This window comes from Erpetoichthys calabaricus, chromosome 1, assembly GCF_900747795.2.
Source record: "Erpetoichthys calabaricus chromosome 1, fErpCal1.3, whole genome shotgun sequence".
In the NCBI taxonomy this organism is placed as follows: Eukaryota; Metazoa; Chordata; class Cladistia; order Polypteriformes; family Polypteridae; genus Erpetoichthys; species Erpetoichthys calabaricus.
In genome coordinates, this window is record NC_041394.2 from 235,377,694 (window position 1) to 235,398,881 (window position 21,188).

General features: G+C 36.0%; 1 protein-coding gene across 8 annotated transcripts in view; it reads right to left on the reverse strand.

Annotated features, from left to right (window-relative positions):
- pot1 (protection of telomeres 1 homolog) overlaps positions 1-21,188 on the reverse strand; it is a 120,651-nt gene that overhangs the window by 66,841 nt on the left and 32,622 nt on the right. For 4 of the 8 annotated variants that reach the window (XM_028812697.2, XM_028812705.2, XM_051929823.1 and 1 more), the window contains 5 exons: positions 17,812-17,884; positions 10,016-10,101; positions 5,668-5,778; positions 5,205-5,282; positions 2,966-3,080 (listed from right to left, as the gene is read on the reverse strand). In XM_028812697.2, the coding sequence (XP_028668530.2) occupies positions 2,966-3,080; positions 5,205-5,282; positions 5,668-5,778; positions 10,016-10,101; positions 17,812-17,884 (463 nt within the window). The remainder of the gene's footprint in view (positions 1-2,965; positions 3,081-5,204; positions 5,283-5,667; positions 5,779-10,015; positions 10,102-17,811; positions 17,885-21,188) is intronic. The other 4 variants (XM_051929814.1, XM_051929829.1, XM_051929834.1 and 1 more) reach the window with 2 other exon arrangements.

The following is a 21,188-nucleotide window of genomic DNA, read 5'->3' on the forward strand; positions in this document are numbered from 1 at the left end:
AAAAATTTGCAATCAGAAAATAAAAACCAAAACTAAATTATCACCCAAGTCTCGAAATGAAATTCAACTATTTTTTTTCTTTTCATACTGTTTGTATGGTATCAAATTTAGCCTGAACCTGAAGTCATCATAATTAAAAGTTTATAGGTAAAATATTTGCAAGCAGCATTTAAATACAATGATTCTAAGCAATAGTCAGTCTTTAGGTATGTATGTGAAAGGATTCAACAACAAGTCAATTAAAGAACTTTTTCAGAAGAATTATAACAATCCTTCCATCAGGCATATATAATCTTATCCAAAAGGGGTGGGGGTGGGGGTGGTGTTTGATGTTATAAATTCAAGATGCTTAAATTTCCAAGAATTAAATGTGGGAGAAATAGCTTTAATTATAGGGCATTCAGATTCTGGAATGATCTGTCCATCTACTAATAATGGAGATGCTTCTTCAAAGTTAATAATTATTTCAAGCAGTTAAATCAAGGCATAGTACTCAAGTTGTAATCATAAGAAATAGACAAAGGGACTTCATTTATAGTTGAAACCTCTAATGTCAAAATATGCAAACCTTAGGATATTTTATTAAAGAGAAGATGCTATAGAAACTTAATGATATCTACAATATTTTGGAAACTTAAGTTAACTAGTTCATTACAAAGGACTGTTATAAAATACAAAAGCAAAGGCTACTTCCATCAGCAACCCAAAAATTCCAAGCAGGGTTATATAGTCTGGCACCATTACTAAAAACTTGTAACAAGAAATAAGTATTCAATTTTAATAAATACAAATTAAATTAAAAACTGTTTATATAACCTAGTTACATATATAGTACAGCTCTTATAATAATAAACAGTGTAATCTTTAAATTCCTGTATAGATCACTTGGATCATAATTTCACTGCTCTAGAAAAGGCTCTCCATAAAAATTAATAGCTAATGAAATAAAATTAATAAATTCCTGACAGTTAGAGATTCCACTTTCAATTTAAAAGCATTAATTTCATAAAACTTCTAATGCAATTGAAACTTAATATAAATTTAATATCATAAAGAATTAAACTAACAGAATTTCAACAAAGATAAATAATAGGAAAATGGACATTAAAATTAAACAAATCAATTGACCAAAATTATTTACAGATGAGACACATGTTTCTTTCTTTATATAAAATTAAATAAAGACTGTTAATCAACCTGTTTTCACAGGTGGTCAATGACATGGCTGCCTGATCAAAGGCAAGAACTTATTCAAGCTGTCAGTGAAAAAGGAAAACACGAAACATTCTGCACTGTAGCAGAATGCAGCCTGTAAGAGAGGCAACAATAACGTAAATGACAGATTATATACAAAAAGGAATATGGATATGACCAATTACTGTCATGAAAATGTGTGTAGAAAAACTGAAGAAAGACCTGCTAATAAAATGCAACATATATTGTTTAACTTTAGTTAACCATACTTTGAACTAAAAATAAAAACAAAAACATGACACATGAGGCTCAGTTTTATATACAGTATGACATTTATTGTGTTTTTATTGCACAATTCCAAGCCAAATAAATTTTGGAAATCCAGTACTGAAAAAATGCTGCCCAGCTGAAAAGAGGCTGCTATGAGTATATCTGCTGCTAGTATGGCAAAGGCCAAAACTCTAAGCAATAAAGAAGACAATGTTAACAGTGTAAGATCAACAGTGTACATCTTTGTCTGAGGACATGAACATATAGGTTAGGGAACCCTGTAATGTGTTTTGCACTGATAGTAAAACCAATAGGGACATCAAATTAAATTAGAAAGAACGGGATAATCAGTTTCCTGGGATGCTAAAGGAGAGGCAAAAATATCTTGTCCTTTAAATGTTAAAAAGAGAGAGAGCACAAGTGTAGTGAGTGAAACATAAATCTACAGAACATGGTGATTAGTTGGGGAAGCCTGGCCTAGGAAACCAATTAAGGGAGTGGTTGGGCATGAAGGCTTAGTTACTAAGGAACAGGACAAAGTTCTTGGCTCAGAACTGTGAGGCTTTGCTGCCTCTTTCAGGAAATGGACAAATTGGAGACTGCTATAAAGACCCTACACTAAGAGTTACACAGGTCACAAGGGCAGCTACAATTCTACTCTGGGGACAATGTAGCTTAAAAGAGGACTTTGGGAAGAATGGTACAAGGCAAGAGAAGGAGACAGATTAAGACAAAGCAACAGTGGGAAATTAGAGGGTGCAGTCTGGTGTGACATGAGAAGTTAATATAATTTTAGTAACAAAGAAATCTACATGAAATGCAGAGAGTATAATTGAAGACTGCTATTCAGATTATAGATTTTTACCATATAGGTCAAGACCATGGTTTATTTAAACAAAATGAAATTGGATTGAGAACATGCTAGGGGGTAGTGAATATACTGTGTACTTAAAAAACTAAAACATTTAGGTTTTGCAAATTGTGCTCTATTTTCACTGACCTCTTACTTTAAAATAATAAAAAAAAACAAAAAAACATTAAATGTCTAGTGGTAGATTTCATCTGACCAAATTGAAATGCTTGATTCATAACTACAAGATAATCCTTTTTAATTGTACTTATCATCAGAGAATAGAGTTGTATGATTCAAAGATTCAATGCTATACCTTTTTAAAGTACTGCATTATTAAATTTGATCCTTAGGGGAATCAAAAGTTTTTCCACCATTCAAAAACATGCTGTAAGGATGGTTTCAAAGTCTGATTAACAGCATACTGTAATAAGTGAGTGTGGTTTTCTCAGTATACTGTCTCCTAGGGAGGATTGATGTTCAGTCCAGAGGTGTGAAGTATAGCTAAGGCAGGGTCCTAGAACTGTCGTCCCAACCAAAAAAAAGGATTTTGACTTTAAATAAAAGAAAAATACTAAAAAAAAAATTGTAAACTGTTTAAAAAAAAAAAAAAAAAAAAAAAGTTGTAAAGTATTTTAAATACATACTCACCAGTGCCTTTACTAAGAAATGGGTGTTTAAAAAATGTGACAACTCCATAAATATTTGCAAGCATTCCCGGTTTAAGCTCATTAATCTTAGAATATGCATATTTTAGATTTTTCTCCTAAAATTAAATGAAAAATGTATATTCATTTTTCTTTGCCTAAAACAGTGATCTTTAATAAAAATAACTGTGAAAGACATTCACTATCACTTAAAAATGCTCCGGTATAAATACTAAAATAAGATAGCATACATCTAAACAAAGTTTCATATAAAATCTATGACATTTGTCAATTAATTACAATACATTGTAATTTGATTATTGCTATTAACATTTTATCACAGATATTTATTGCTATTTCATAGACATATAGTATTGAATAATTTCAGTGCAATTGAGCTAACCAATCTGTATAAAAATTATGTAGGTAATATTAATTATAGTAATTTCAGAGCACATTATTTCAAAAATCACATCATTTTAATTTCATTGCAGTTTCACTTTAAGTCCGGCATGTCAAACACGCAGCCCTGGCCCGCAACAGAAATCTGTGCGGCCCGCATGACAGATCCTAGTTAGCACTAAACTTGTACAAAATGATTACTATCATTTGTGATTGAATCATTCTGCATCTTCGGCGTTACTTATTGACTTTTCTTACTTCTGCCTTCTGACAAAAGCGCGTTTTCCCATGGCATTACGGTACCGGAAACGTCATCTGCTAGTATAGCCATGAGCTTTGTCCAAAGTTAATGAGCCGCGACATCGCAACTGAAGTGCTAGGCTGCAGCAGCCTGGCAGCAGGGGCGGCCTTAGGCATGTGCAAACTGTGCACCTGCACAGGGCCGCCACGCCAATATATATTGAATATAAAACAGAAAGAGAAAATAACGACACAGCTGACAGCAATGTGGCCGAAAAACATCATGTTTCTTGTTATTTAGTACGCTGTATTTACTAATGTCGCTGGAGTCGGAGCAGTAAGCTGTATGTAGTATTATAACGTTCTGCTGTAGTGAGAATATCATGGGCCGCCACTTGGTTTTCAAGTTACGGACACGTGCATACAGAAGCGTGTCATGAGCACGAGGCGGCTATGCAGTGTCTGCAATGGATGTGGCCACCGATTCTTTCTCTGCCCAGGGCCGCCACGAGCCTAGAGCCGCCCCTGGCAGGGCTGCTGAGACTGGCCACTGGGCAGAACTAACCATCACAAATATTAATAGCTCGCATATTTTTAAGTTTTTTTGCTCTAGTTTTATGCAATTTTGTGCAAGTATTGTAACGAACAGTGCAGACTACAGCTGAAGATCTGAAGTGGACGCAAGAAGTTGGTGAGTTGTTTATTAACAAATTTTTGTGATTTTGAGTTTGTAAAATTAGTGTAGGTCAGGGAGCTTTTTGCATATCGGCTTAATTTACAATATAAACTATGAAGTAAACTTAGTAAAGTAAAATTTGATTTTTGGAGGATTTGTTTTCCAACTTGAATTACTGAGCAATGAATTTAATGAGTGTTTTCGTAATTTCAGTTCACACGAACAGGACTTTGCGCTGTTTACGTCACCATACTCTTACAACATTAAGAATGCGCCTAATGGAATTGATTGAACTGCAGTCAGATTCTGTTCTGAAGGCAAAATACAACAAAGTTGGCATCGAGAGTACTGTCTATGTTCGGAAGCACTTACCTTTATGAGCAATTGTTTTCGTTAATGAAAGCTACCGAAACCCCACATCACTCAAGACTTACCATCGAGCACCTTTCATCCCTCATAAAAGTTGCAGCTGCACAAGATTTCAAGCCTGATATTGACGAACTGGTTACTAACAAGAGATGCCAAGTGTCGGGACAAAAGAAATAGATCTCACACTGTAAGACTCCTATATAAGCTATGAATATAATATAATAATATAAGGACCTAGCTAAGAGGCTAAGACTCTAATTGTACACTGTTGTACGGAGATTGTATGGAAATAAATTGCTTTTCTTTAAACTTTAAGTGTTACATTTTTTAAAGTGTTCAGTATTGGAAAGAAAGCTACAGTAACTTTGTATAATAGTATTTGTTACAGTGCAGCCCGCTAACGCACATATGGCAGTCAAAGCGGCCCACCAATGGTAGTGAGTTTGACATGCCTGCTTTAAGTAGGTAGATAGATATTGAAATACTATAAATAAGCAAAACTTTCAGCATTACAAAATATTATTTTTCTTTATAGTGTGGTAAATGTAAATCTTACAACTGTTTGGTTTTCTCCTTTCTTCATAGAATTCATAGTCACATCTTCATGAACTGCTGCTGTAGCATGCTTACAAACCTGACATAAAGAAGGCATGTATAAGATGTTCACTAAAGAAATCACAATTTTCATTAAATAAAATTATAGACATTACATTTAACAAAAACATTACTCAGAAAAATTCCATTAAGAACTGTATCTGTATAAGTTTTCTTATTTTCCATAATGACTGTGAACACTTGACAAGGAATCTGGTGATAAAAATCACTTTGCATGGCAGTCAATTATTGATAATGGGAACATTTTAATCAGTAAGAAATTGTCAAATCTAAACATTGTTTTCAATTTTAATCAATACTGCATTTTAATTCCAGATAATGGTAATAATGCTTTTGAGAAAATAAAAACATTTTATAAGCAGGACATGAATAATGATTTTTTTTTGGAAAAATGTTTTACTCACAAACACAGTAGAACCTTTTTCTTCAAAGAGTTCAAGATGGCAGATGTACCTTTTGTCATACTTTACTGTCGGCGATTTAACCAAAGCGAATCCAGTTAGAAAAAGTAAATCCTGATGGAAGGAAAAAACATGTTGCTTTTTTTATAACACTGTTACATTTTTACATTATCAAAAGTAAAAATGTCACTGGTAGTACTCAGAAAAACAAGGCAGTAAAAGTATTAGAGATAAAGAGAGCAAATCCTGGAAACTATTTAGAAACCATTGTTTGAAGCTTGGATACAAGATTCTCTCTCTCTCTTTCTTACACACTTGAATAGAGTGTTGTTCACTGACCAATCACTTGTGCTTTCACCTACTCAGTGACTAAACTAACTGCTGTTCTTGTGCCTTGGCTACTGAAGTCTAGGCTATTCCTAAACTTTGGCATTACACTCAAGCTTTCTGTGGTTTCCACAGTTCACCTATTTGGAGGCCAAACAATGGTTCAAGCACAGGCCCCTCCCCTATTGGTGAAGTGTTATTACAATTGAATGGAATCTGCCTTGAAGTCCAGCAACTTCACCCTTTTCCCCACCTCTTAGGGCCAGTTTATACTTCATGCTCAGAACGGTTAAGCACATGCAACATGTCTACCACTGTTCCCAGCATTGTTTTGAAGTGTCCTCTAAGCACATTGTCAGAAATGAATGCGATGCTTGGGTCAGTTGCAGTACCAGCAAAAATATGGGTGGCGTGTGTCTTCAGGTTTGGGTATGTGACGTCAGCATTGCTGTTTACTATCAACATGTGATGGCAAGCTGCATTGCAGCTCCATCAGGATCAACCTGTGTGCTTCTATATCTGATGAATGGTTCCATTTGGTGAAGTAAATCATCAAACTTAATGCTGACATGCAAATGTGATTTTCTTCATCCATTTCTCGCATAGGCAATACAAGCATTACATATTCTTCATCGTAATGATGCGATACATTTAAAGGTCTCACATGCCATCTGTATCTCTGTTGACATCCTTTTATTTTTTGCATGTTCGCAACATTACCAGAATCCAAAGAATTTTAATTTTCAACATCTCTGTCTCTCAACTCACAACACAGTGAACCCAGATGTTATTTTCTCACCATGATGATGTCTCACAATGCCACCTATGAAAAAACTCGTAGATCCGTCCCACCTTAAACCGCTTCTTAAATCTGTTCGCACCTCTCCGCTAGCGTCCTTTGTCCTCTAAATGTGCAGATAAAGACAAGCTGCAAACAGCCGACTATTCCATCCCCCCACCGACTTAGAACGTGCACGAACTTCTCCCAGCTCATGCCTTGATTGATTATCTGGGAGTGAAGTGGAGTTTTAGAGTGGAACTAATAGATCGTTATTTGGAACACACGCATTTCATGTGTGTTCTGTTTTCTACAGTAATCTGTGTAAACACATTTTTAAAACAGAAACGTTTTTCATATTCTAGTAGTAAATGACAAAATGTAGGCATAAACTATATAATGTATGAAGCCTGAAGTCCAAATATCAAAGAAACACTTTCATGAAAGGTACAAATATAACAGAACAAGTGTGCTTTTATTCAAAAATATAACTGCAGAAAAAAAAGCCGCCTTAGTGTGCGACATTGACATTTATTTAGTACGACGGCCCCGTGGCGCAACAGTATTAGTTGCTGACTGGGAATCAAAAGGTCACGATTTCGATCCTACTCGATTCCCTTTTGAGAAGTGAACTGCTCTTATTTTTACTATTTTAGAATAAAAAGATACATTTGATTTCAGTCTGTAACAGCCGGTGTAATTTATGATATTTGTAAAGGTTAGCTTTGTTTTTGATTTTTTTTTTATTCACTTTTCTCTCCGTCGCGTTCAGGATCCTTCCCTACTGAATCTGACACTGCTGTTTTCACATAAAGACACGCTATAGCTCTGCAATGTATCACGATACATATGACCACGTGTTTTTTTCCCCCAATCTTGCCAGTCCCCACATGTTGCTGTATGCTGTTTCTTTTGTACAACAGGACATGCAGAGGAAAGCATAGTAATGAGCAGTAACTTCAGCGCTATATGCAATCATCAGACACTCACCATCTGACACTGCTGTTTTCACATAAAGATGTGCTATAACTCACCCAAGGAGCGCCCGTCCTACATTTACGACATGTGTACTTGTGTTGCAGTGTACACACCTCTTTGTGCTATGGTTCCTATTACACTGAATAAGCACCTGTAATTTGCAGCTCTATTCATTATCTCAAAACAAATATATGTGACGTTTTGAAGAAATCATTTTATGACGCGAATAGTACCAATCAGAAAACATCGTCGAAGTAATGCAATATTATTTGAAAATGAACAGCGTCAGATTGGGTGTGATTTATACTGGCGCTGTTACTTAGAGTCAGATCAGAAGCTGAATAAGCTCCTGTTCTGACTCTAAGTAAAAAAGCATGAATTAATCAACAGAAATAACTGCAATCAACATTTTAAACTTAACGATTTACAGTGCATACCAATATATAAATTTTTTGTCCGTTTGAGGCTACAAATAAAAAAAAAAAACACTTCCTCCCCAGCGGGGAATCGAACTCGGGTCTCTACGGCGCGGCAGGGCTGACGTGTTCTGAGTCAGCAAATCTCAGTGTTACGCCATGGAAAGTGTTGCTACAGCCTTGAACCTTTTGTGAAAGTGTGTATTTGATGTTTGGCCATCAGGCTTCACACATTCTATAGTTTATGCCTACATTTTATAACATTTATTACTAAAATATTAAAAAGTTTCTGTTTTAACAATGTGTTTACACAGATTACTGTAGAAATGGAACACACATGAAATGTGTGTGTTCCAAATAACAATCTATTATTTCCACTCTAAAACTCCAGTTCAGTCACCCCCAGATAATCAAACAAGGCATGAGCTGGGAAAACTTAGTGAATGTTTTGCGACAGTGGGGGATGGAATAGCCAGCTTTTTGCTGCTCGTCTTAATCGGCACACTTAGAAGACAAAAGAGAGGTGAGAACGGTTTTAAGGTGGGCTGGATCTACGAGTTTTTTCGTAGACTCTGGTAATTCTAGTGTTAAAGTATACACGAAGGTATAATCAGTACACTGCTTGTGTAGCAACAGCATCCTCAAGCACACACGTCGCATAGCGTTAAGTATATCCCCGGCCATACAGTATAAGCGATCTACTTAACACAGACATAAGCACAGATTTAGAGGCTTTCAATCCCACTGCACTTATTCCAATCAAAAGTCTGCAAGGGATCAGAGTGAACATTAGAAATAGGCCAAGACCAGTGTAGATGAGATGTGAAGGGGTTTGACAATTTCAGAAAGTCAAAGAGGAGATTTGGTAGCCCAGCCACAGGGGATGCACAAACCAGTGTGTTTCTTCCTGCCGGTCTCAATCCCGGATAAATGGGGAGGGTTACATCAGGAAGGGCATCTGGTGTAAAATTTTGCCAAATCAATATACCAGATCGGTCGAGCCCTGAGTTAACAACAACCGCCACCCGTACTGTTAGCCAACAGGGTGCTGGCGGAAATTGGGCTACTGTTGGCCGAAGAAGGAGAAGAAGACGATGGAGATGTGTCCAAAGGCAGGAGGAGAGGAGGAAGGTAAAGAGAATAGAACTGAGGGTAAGAACTTTGAATGATGGCAGTATGACTGCTAAGGGGAGAGAGTTAGCAGATATGATGGAGAAAAGGATGGCTGATATATTGTGTGTACCACAGACTAAATGGAAGGGGAGTAAGGCCAGGTGGATCGGAGATGGATTCAAATTGTTCTATCATGGTGTGGATGGGAGGAGAAATGGGGTAGGGGTTATCCTGAAGAAGCAGTATTTCAAGAGTGTTTTGGAAGTGAAAAGGGTGTCAGACAGAGTGATGATTATGAAGCTGGAAATTGGAGGTGTGATGATGAATGTTGTTAGTGCATATGTCTCACATGTTGGGTGTGCGATAGATGAGAAAGAAGATTTTTGGAGTAAGTTGGATGAAGTGATGAACAGTGTACCCAAGGGACAGAAAGTGGTGATTGGAGTGGATTTCAATGGACATGTTGGTGAAGGGAACATAGGAGACAAGGAGGTGATGGGTAGGTATGGTGCCAATGAGACAAATAAAAAGGGTCAGATGATAGTGGATTTTGCCAAAAGGATGGACATGGCTGTGGTGAATACGTATTTTAAGAAGAGGGAGGAACATATGGTGACATACATGAGTGGAGGAAGATGCACAAAGGTAGATTACATCCTATGCAGAATTGAATTTCATGAATTTCAAAAATGTCTGTCTAGACAGCTATGCTTTTACTAATGAGGCATTAATTCCTTACCTCTTTCTCCACAGAATCTGAAAATTCCTGTGCTAGTGTTCCAAAGCAAAACACGTTGATTGGCATATGCTCAGGCGTTGCCTGATCTGAAACATGATCAAAGATCAGATAGTATCAGAAATATGACTTGTTTCTTTACAGGTAAATTAATTAATGATACAGCTAACAAGCACAAAAAGGTGAAAACTGGAGATTAAAATTTCAAAATTACAAAAAACAATTGACAGTACTATATCTACATAAGTAAATCAAATAATGACATTGTATTAGTATATATATATATATATATATATATCTATATATATATATATATATATATATATATATATATATATATATATATATATTCAAATGCTATTATTTTTATACATATATAGGTAATTTTTCTCCTTAATATCATTATTATCCTACACATTTCCCATCCGATATCCACGGAAACTTGACTATATTCATTTTTTCCGGGAAGCCTCATCTTGTATTAACTGGGAAAAGAAGATAGAGGCAAAAGTAGAGTGATACCAACAATGATAAATAACAAGGAGTCATTCAGAGAGCTTTGGGAAACCTAGTACACAAATATTTCAACCTCTGTAATATCTGTACAGTAATCCCTCGCTATATCGTGCTTCGATTTTTGCGGCTTCACTCTATCGCAGATTTTATACGTAAGCATATTTAAATATATATCGTGGATTTTTTGCTGGTTTGCGGATTTCTGCGGACAATGGGTCTTTTAATTTCTGGTACATGCTTCCTCAGTTGGTTTGCCCAGTTGATTTCATACAAGGGACGCTATTGGCAGATGGCTGAGAAGCTACCCAACCAGAGTGCATATTACATATTAAATAAAACTCCTCAAATATATTGTGAGCACAGGGGCTGTTCACACCCCTATAGGATACGGCCGCTCCTCAAAAAAACGCTGAAAGATTACCTTCACATTGCTCCCTTCCTTGCTGGGCTTACATGTGGCTGCTTTGTCAAGCGATATGCTTCCTGCACGGTGCTTCACATACTTAAAAGATCAAACAGCACTAATTGATTTTTGATTGTTTGCTTTTCTCTCTCTCTCGCTCTGACATTCTCTGCTCCTGACGGAGGGGGTGTGAGCAGGGGGGCTGTTCGCACCCCTAGACGATACGGACGCTTGTCTAAAAATGGTGAAAGATTATCTTCACATTGCTCCCTTCCGTGCAGCTGCTTTGTCAACCGACATGCTTCCCACACGGTGCTTCGCATACTTAAAAGCTCGAACGGCACGTATTGACTTTTGATTGTTTGTTTTTCTCTGTCTCTCTCACTCTCTCTGACATTCTCTGCTCCTGATGGAGGGGGTGTGAGCAGAGGGGCTGTTCGCACACTGGCCTAGAGGATACGGACGCTCCTCTAAAAAATGCTGAAAGACTACCTTCACATTGCTCCCTTCCTTGCAGCTGCTTTGTCAGGCGGTGCTTCGCATACTTAAAAGCCAAACAGCCCTATTGATTTTTGATTGTTTGCTTTTTTCTCTCTCTCTCTCTCTCTGACATTCTCTGCTCCTGACGCGCACTCCTTTGAAGAGGAAGATATGTTTGCATTCTTTCAATTGTGAGACAGAACTGTCATCTCTGTCTTGTCATGGAGCACAGTTTAAACGTTTGAAAAAGAGACAAATGTTTGTTTGCATTGTTTGAATAATGTTCCTGTCTCTCTACAACCTCCTGTGTTTCTGTGCAAATCTGTGACCCAAGCATGACAATATAAAAATAACCATATAAACATATGGTTTCTACTTCGCGGAGGGTTCTGGAACGCAACCCCCGCGATCGAGGAGGGATTACTGTATACATCTATTTCTAGTTGATTTTTTTATCAATTTTTTATGGATTCTATAGTACTAGGGTGTTATACCGTGTTAGTCTTAATGAATGTAGAGAAAAGCCAAGCAAAATGACACCTTTTATTGGCTAACTAAAAAGATTACAATATGCAAGCTTTCGAGGCAACTCAGGCCCCTTCTTCAGGCAAGATTTAGCACACACATAAAAAGGGTAAGATAAAATTGGAAAGAGTATATGCCCCATATAGCACCCATCCGTCCCAACCCATGCCCTAAAAATAGCCTAGCAGCACAGTCAGAAATCATAGAAAAAAAGGGGAAAATAATGAGGCAACAAAAGCATAAATCATGCCACCACCATATGAAACCTATTGTGTTATAAGTGCAATGTCAATTTGACCACAAATAATACAATGTTCATCTTTGAGACTGAAGTTGAACACTTCTCAATAGATTCTAAGGATTCTCCATTAATCCAAGAAGGTAGATCATTTCAAAAGAATTATATTAAAAAAGGAGGATTAATTAATTGTAAAAAGAAAGAATATTTCCATTGAGAGTAAAAAAGTAATTTAAGCAGTGCCAAGGCAGAAATGTTTACATTGGTGACAGGTGAGTGAAAGCTTTGATAAGTTTAACAGAAGCAGACCCAAACAAATAGAGACAATGCCTTTTCTGTTACCAGAGAGAGAACATAGGAGGGCAGTAGAGTTTGATTGGTACTAGAATTCTGACTACTGTATCAGTATCAACTTTCAGACCTCAGTACCAGTATTAAAACAGTTCCAAAGCAAATAACAGACAACTTCATATACTCCTCATCTTACTCTAGCCTCCACTATGCACTGCTTCCCTCTTAACAGCATAAAGAATACATCAAAGCAGTATCCCCCATGAAGTCTCAATCACGTCAATGTAATAATAAATAATAATTCTTTGCATTTATATAGCGCTCTTCAGCATGTTCAAGCCCTATTTTCCCTGCCTACTCTACCAAGTGTTGGTAGGGATTTGAAAAAAGCTGATTTTTACTTCCGGTACAGAAAATCTCACGTATTAAAAACCTCGTGTACTGTTTATCCGACACTTCTAAACTGGTTTAACATAAGTGAGTGTGGTTGTGTGTATGTAACAGTATTCCCTGTTATGAAATGTTGTCCCATCCGGCACCCAAAGATCTAATTGAAAAGACATCTACATAACAATTTAAAAGAATGTTACAGCACAATCTTATTTACCATGTTTAAATATTTTAAACATTTGAGAGGTAACAAATCATAAAAAAAGTTCCTGATTACAGTGAAACATTCAGGAATTAAGTCTTTTTGTTTTGATTTTTATTATGATAATGGAACAATAAAGTTTAATGTCACATATGATGCCATTCCTATTAATCAACATGCATCTCTCTAATGAAAAAAACAGCCAGTATAAATTGGACGTGTGTATGAACAACGTAATTTAAATGAAGAATCATTACTAGACTTTCACACCTGAGTGGAATGTAAAAGACCCCTGGACATACAATACAAAGAGAAACTCTGACCTTCTACTGATAAGTTATTTGCCGTCCAAATGTCTCTTTTCCTGGAGCAATGCTGGAGGAGAAAATGGTTATAGCATTTTAAATACTAATTCTCAATCACCATGATGACATAAAGGTGCATATTCCTGAAGAGGAATAACAGAAAATATGAATATGACTGAATGTCAATAGATATTCAAGTATAGTAGGATGTGTATTGTGTTTACATGTTTTTTGCAATGTACAGATTCACCTATAATTTCTGTTTTGGAGTCTTAATATTGCCTCACATCAGGCAGTTTGCACTTCTACTATTTGTGAGTAGGAGCTTCCTAACCAATTTCAAGACAACCAACATTCTTTCGCATTGAGAAGAAAAAAAAAAAAAAAAACGTTTGCCAACTTTCTGGTAAAGTATAAAATGAAACACTACAATTATTACAGCATTTTGCACAGTGGCCAAAAACTTCACTGTAGTGTGCTCACTTAGCATCTGTAGTTCAGTAAAAGAAGATAAATCTTTAATGATGATTACTGTAAGAGTTATCCAGTAAAGATACGGGCTGAAAAGAACATCCAGGATGTGTATAGAATTGTGCATGACAACCATTCATAGACCATTTATAGCAGTCATGCACAATTCAACATTTGCAATTCTCACACGGGGTATCACCATAGCAAAACAAAATTATTATTATTATTTATTATTTATTTGACACCTTTATCCATTATCCAAGGTGACTTGGAACATCTGAGATTCAATTGGTTTCATTTCCTTTTGATGTTCCGATTGGAGAACAGACAAGTGTAGTGGTCACATAGTGTCAATTTAAACCCACAACCTCAGGGGTTTGAAGGACAAAATTACAAGCCTTAACCACTATGACATGCTGTGATTAAGCACCCACTGTAACATTTTTTTAGGCTTCAAATTTAGTAATCCCTCGCTATATCGCGCTTCGACTTTTGCGGCTTCACTCTATCGCGGATTTTATATGTAAGCATATCTAAATATATAACGCGGATTTTTTGCTGCTTCGCGGGTTTCTGCGGACAATGGTCTTTTTACTTCTGATACATGCTTCCTCAGTTGGTTTGCCCAGTTGATTTCATACAAGGGACGCTATTGGCGGATGGCTGAGAAGCTCCTGTGTGCTGATTGACTAAGCGACGGAGTGCCGAATTCAATTCCGCTGCGTTAACCAGGAAGTCTCGTCTCGCTTATTCAGCATCAACGTGCTCCTGCTTCAGGGGCCGTGTCCAAGCGCCAACGGAAGATGCTAATGATTGCAGAAAAGGTAAAAGTTTTGGATATGTTGAAGGAAGGGAACAGCTACACCGCTGCAGGACACCATTACAGCATCAATGAGTCCACGATTCTTTTTATTTAAAAAGGAGGAAAAGAGTATAAGATCTACGGCCACAGTGTCCTTTAACCAGGGCGCAAAACGAGTTGCAAGTGGACGTAATAAGGCGGTAGTCTGGATGGAATCTGCTTTAGGGATTTGGATTGAAGACTGCTGGAAGGAGAACAACGGCAGTGCTACACAGTCGCCTGAAGAGGCTCCTTTAGAAGAGCTGTAACGCTCTCCTTTGTTGTGCAGTAAAATTAAACTCATCGTTATCGGACAAGTCGTCATGTCATTGTTGGTGAGTAACCATAATTAATTTTCTATGTACTGTACTTATTACATGTACATACTTTAGTGTCACTGTACACACATTTTACTGTATACAATTTTTCTTGCATTGTACGTATTTATTGCTGGTGGCCTGTCTGTCGTAATGGCTGTAACATATGTGATATCGGAGACACTCAATATCTTTAAAATAATATTTAGCTTTTACTGTATATAAACAGTGTGTTTACATACATAATTTCAACGAATCTTACCTAATATCTAAGAGAATACAAAGGGTTTATGCTGTATAATTGTGCGGAAAATGTTTATAATAGTGTGGGAGAGTTTATAACAGCTTAAAATATATAAAAATAACCATATGAACATATGGTTTTTACTTTGCGGATTTTCACCTTTCGCGGGGGGTTCTGGAACGCAACCCCCGTGATCGAGGAGGGATTACTGTAATGCTTTCAAAATACATAACTATTTCTGCAAAGATTGCCATTTTTTAGGCAATTCTTCATGTACATCATTCTTACAAACTCACTAGATAACTTACAAGCAACACACTGCCAAGAACAATATATTGAGATGTAATAGTTGAACACATGCATGAGTCATGAATGCATTGTTTATTTATTTTTTGTGCTTGCTTTTGTTTCATTGTGTTATTAACTCTATATTTGCATTTCTTGGTTATCTTTCATTTTCATGAGATCATTATCAGGAATGCATAGCATTTACCTTTTGATATTCCAATTTTCTTGGAATACTTTACTCATTTTTATTTTTTGTTGTCTTACAATTTCTGTTCATTCATTATGTTTTTCAAAGACCCAACATTTTGTGGCAGTAGGTTGGCACAGCAGAAAGACAACGTAGCTTGCAACAGGACATTGTGTGACATCAGCACAACTGGTCTTTAAGAAAAGGTTGGAAAAATTATTATTTTGACTTGCGTTTCACTCTCTGGATCTAATTCTAATGTCATCTTAAAAACATGAAGAAATTTATACAACAAATACTGAAAAAATATTTGAAAGAACTTTTTTAGAAGTTCTATCTTCTCCCACGAAATACATCTGTGGTCAGACTTAGATCTTATTGACAGTACACATTGCCTTTATTTATGATTAGTCAAAATCCCACCGATTGATGATGTTTCCTTTATATAGTCCCTTCACTATGACAACTGCAAAGTGCTACACTCCTCAAGATTAAATGTCACTCACATGTTAAATCAAGGCATCAAAGCAACACTCTACAATCTGATTATGAAAAATGCATCTCTCAATCACATCTATTCTAAGATTTAGGGAAGGTGTTTTAGGAGGGAGTTTTCTATGAAAGGTACCATATAAAAAGTAACATGATAGTATGCGGGAAGTAAATATAATTTCAGAATAAGAGAAGGAAGAGTAACAATAAATTCACTAACATAATGTTATTACCTGAAAATAAATAAAACGTAACTACAGATAACTGATTTTCACACAACTGACCAAAACAAAACTAATATGTCAGGCATATAAATAATGAGTGACATGGGAAGAGTGCAAATTGCTTACTATACCAAAAAACACTTTCACTGAGGTGTTTAAAATCATCCTCCATCAACATCATCCTTAAAGACTTGGTATTGTAAACAGTCAGCTTCTTCTGTGTATTGTTTGCCTGTCTTGTTTGTCTTGCATCCTGTCTTCTATGTTGATACAGAGTATATTCAGCTATCATGATTTTATAATCCTTGTGGTTATCAATAAAACATATTATTCTGTTTCTTAAAGCAAATGTGCTTCAGTTACCTTGACAAACATCTAATCCAAAAACTTATCCAAACCTATCTATCTAATGCGACTTGCACTACCTTTAAAGAAGACATGCCTAGGTAACTTCTTAAAAACAATATCTGACAAATCATCTTGAAGATTACCCAAAAGTCACTCACTGTTTCTAAATGTAGGATTTTGCTGCAGGAAAAGCGTTAGATACTACATTATTTGCCTTAATGGAACCAGTCCGATCATTGGACATGGAAGACCTTCTTCAAGTTCATTATTTTCATATGCACATAGTGAAATTCTTATTTGCATGTCTTCCATAGACTAGAGACAGTATTCTTCAACTTGCTGGCTTACTATAGTGCCAGTATACATCAGTGGAACAGACACCAACCACCATTATGACAGCACCAAAGATGATTACTTCATCCATTCCACCTGTATGATGCTGGTCTTTAGTCTGTAGTGCAACTCTATAGTCAGAAAAAGAACAACCTTGATTAAGGTGTCTTGCTTCATGGCAAACGCTATATGTAACGATGAGGCAAACTACTGAGTAATTTTCAACCTCTCATTAAAGGATTTGGCACAATCCACTCCAAAGATATAACTTAAAATATGATACCAATGCCTACTTTATCAATATACTTGCTAATCATGCCTCTAATCTGAGGACAACAAGTAACCACACTGTTTGCCCTCTATATTGTGAAACCACAATGCTCAATAACAGCAAACAATAGTTTTATGAAATCAGCATAAACTGATAAGGGCCTTGTCAAGTGAAAGCAACCAGATGTAATAATACTGCTATTAAATTAACAAATATTTTCCTTGAAATATGGGTCTGTTTGAGAGCTAAAATATTAATGAACAACTCAATAATAATACATTTGTTTACATCTTTTTCTGAGAACAAAATAAAAATTTCAAATGCCTTGATATGTCTGTAAAAAAATGAATGAAAATTCAGAATAGTTAACAATAAATCTATTTTGTGAATGAATATTCATTTTTAACATATAATTATTAAGTTTACTCTCTACCTTGTATAACAGCTTTGACAATCTTTTCATCATTTGCCAGCGAATGCATTGGCCATTTTTCCAAAATAAGTCCCTAAAAAGAAAGAAATATATATTATATATAAAATATAAATGTAGACTTAATTGTTATGTAGTTCTGCAGAGAGCAAAAAAAAAAAAACTAACAAAACAAATTAAAAGTTCAATATTTTTAAAGTTAAGGTTATTTGTTCACCATTATGGTGTGTTGTCATTTGCCCTAGATACTTTGCTAACAAAAAAAATGCTTTTTACTATATAGCTCACAACCATCACTGTGGAAGTAGCTGGACAAATGTTAAAAAGCCAGAATATGTCCATTTCAAAATTACCTAGCTCCTTGGTTTATAAAATGTCGAAGGTATGCATATGACAGTAAAACATGTCAGAAATAATTAACACTATCACATATTTTTACTTGTTATTTATAATATTCATTTTCTCTGCTCACAACTTTTGTTGCAGTTTTCATGTCTACTATAGACCTACCAAAAGTTTGCCTCCAGTTCATTTTAGGCACTGAAAATAATTAAATTTAAATTGCTGGTTCCTTTTGTCATTAAGTAAAATGGATTGCTGACCTGCTCTCTACCAAAATTCAATATACAGTATATTTGGAACACATTTAAAAATATTATTACTGAGAGAAAGTGAAAATATTTGATGTTACCTTTAAAGCTTCTGTCTTAAAGACAAGCAAATTATAGTATAAATTTCTTATATTTATATTTATATCTGCGGTCACTGTCCTGCTCCAGTGACAGACTGAGAAGATCGTTCCTCCCCCAAACTATGCGACTCATCAATTCCACCCGGGGGGTGGGGGGCGGGATTAAACGTTAACATTATTCAAAGTTATTGTCTGTTTTTACCTGCATTTTTATTACTCTTTAATTTAATATTGTTTTTTGTATCAGTATGCTGCTGCTGAATTATGTGAATTTCCCCTTGGGATTAATGAAGTATCTATCTATCTATTTCATGGATGATTTTAATGTACTGCTTCATCCTTTGCTCTAGTACCTCATATAGCTAGTCTACCTGTAGTTATCCAATGGATTTCAAAAATAACTATAATACTAGTTCACTAACAAGTGTCCCCAGGAAGTGATGCTAAAAGTGAGGAGTAATGGAGGTTCACATTACATGTGCAATTAACCAAACCTATAAAAGTTGCAATTAAAACTTTTTAGATACTTTAATGTTTGTAGTATGATGCTTTTAACTGAAGAATGCTCAGCGCCTACTAAATTAGAGACTACTTGTTTACCTGAAGGTATGAACTAGAGCTTTGGTGAAACAGTTGTAAAATCCACAAATTTTTGAAAACAGTGATTTTACTGGTATTCAAAGAATTACCCTTGATGTACACAAGGGTTTAGGAACCCGTGACCGAGTACAGCTGGTTCTCCAAGTTGATGTCAGTCAGACAGGAACAAAGTCTGTCTTTTGCAAGTGTGAGTATAGGGAAGAGAGTTATGCCATCTTAAGCACATCATGAAAATTCATCAAAGCTTATGATTTTTAGGTAGAATTCTTGCAGATCCATATTACTATGACCTTTAGCTGACAATTTATTCTGCAGTTCAAAGATCTCTTGATTTTTTCACTTTTTTCACAGCAACTGGACTGAGAGGTAATTGTATAGTGAAGATGTCCGGCTGAAGTTCTTTTGTCTTCACATCTTGAAAACTTTCAGTAAACTCCTCTAGTAAAGGAGTACATTCTCTCACATATTCGCTAACCCTTTCATGCTCCGGATTTTGATCACAAAGAGTAAGGAAATGCCCCATGTTTCCCAAGTTGCAATTTCCAACTTTTTAGTTTTGCTTCAAATGACTTAATATGCAAACAGAGTGAAACCAGGAGCTGGTTAGCCCTTTGGTCTAAAATACTGAACTCTGAGAGATATCTTGTAATGTGCACTATAAATGCCAGTTCATAAGGAAACTTGGTGTCATTGAGTTAAATACTACGTATGATTTTCTTTCATCTCCATTAAAATCTTTATTACAGCCCAAAGTGCAAGACTTTTAAAAATGTTAGTACAAGTAACATCACAAGTGCTTGAGTATGTTCATTCAGAGCTGGTTTCTATCTTGCAACTAGTGCTGCTAGAATAAGTGCCAGGATTCCACAAGCCTGTGTTAGCAGAGGCAGAAAGTGGATCCACAATCATGACAAAGATGATCACATTGGCAAAGTAACTCGCAGACATTTTGAAATTAAAAACGCCAAGGTGCAGGCGCTCTGTCTTTGTACACTAATCGATTCAGTAATGCTCTTGTAAATTCATTGGATTAGATTATTTTTATTTATAAAAGCACATTTAAAACAACAGAGGTTGTGCCAAAGTGCTGTACAAAAAAGCATTAAAATAAACACAATACAAACAGTCATGCAAAAGCAGAATAATAAAACAACCAATTGTAACATCCACCACAAACCCATCATACACAGTGAAAGACAGAAGAAAACAAGTAGGTCTTAAGCCGACTTTTAAAATCCTCGATAGAGGATGAAGACCTGATGTGCAGAGGCAAGTCATTCCAAAGCCAAGGAGCAACAACTGAAAAAGCTCGGTCTCCCCTTGACTTCAGCCAAGATCTTGGCACTACAAGGAGCAGTCATCCAGATGACCTCAGTGCCCTTTGTGGCACATAGGAGCGAAGCAGGTCACTGATATATTTTGGAGCGAGACCATGCAAGGCTTTAAAAACAAACAATATTTTAAAATTCATGCAACACTTCACCGGTAGCCAGTGGAGAGAGGCTAGAATGGGGGAGATGTGATCCCTTTTTCTCGACACAATCAAAGATCTAGCTGCAGCGTTCTGAACCAGCTGAAGGCGCGACAGAGCAGATTTTGGCAGACCCACATATAAGGAATTACAATAATCAAGGCAAGATGTAATAAAGGCATGAATGACTGTTTCTAAGTCCTTCTTTGATTGAAAGGATTTTAGTTTAGAAATTTTCCTCAGTTGGTAAAAGCTGGACTTTACTACTGTGGAGATTTGTTTTTCAAAACTTAGTGATGACTCAAAGATGATACCTTTATTTTTCTTAATAAGAAAAATTGTTACACAACTTCTGTTGAATATGGTTCAAATTCAGATTAACTGAAGATAAATTTGGTAAGTGCCTAGATGGGTTTACGGCTACATGCTCATTTATATCAGAGGTGATTGCTCTAAAACTCAGCCTCCTCTAAAATGTCACAAAAAGAATTGTCAAATATTTACTGTTGTATTTACATTGCTATTACAAACAGCACACTAGAATGTGTTCAACCTCATGGCTAGTTCATTCAGAATCAGCAATAATTTCTTGAAGGTCATCTAACATGATTTTTTTTC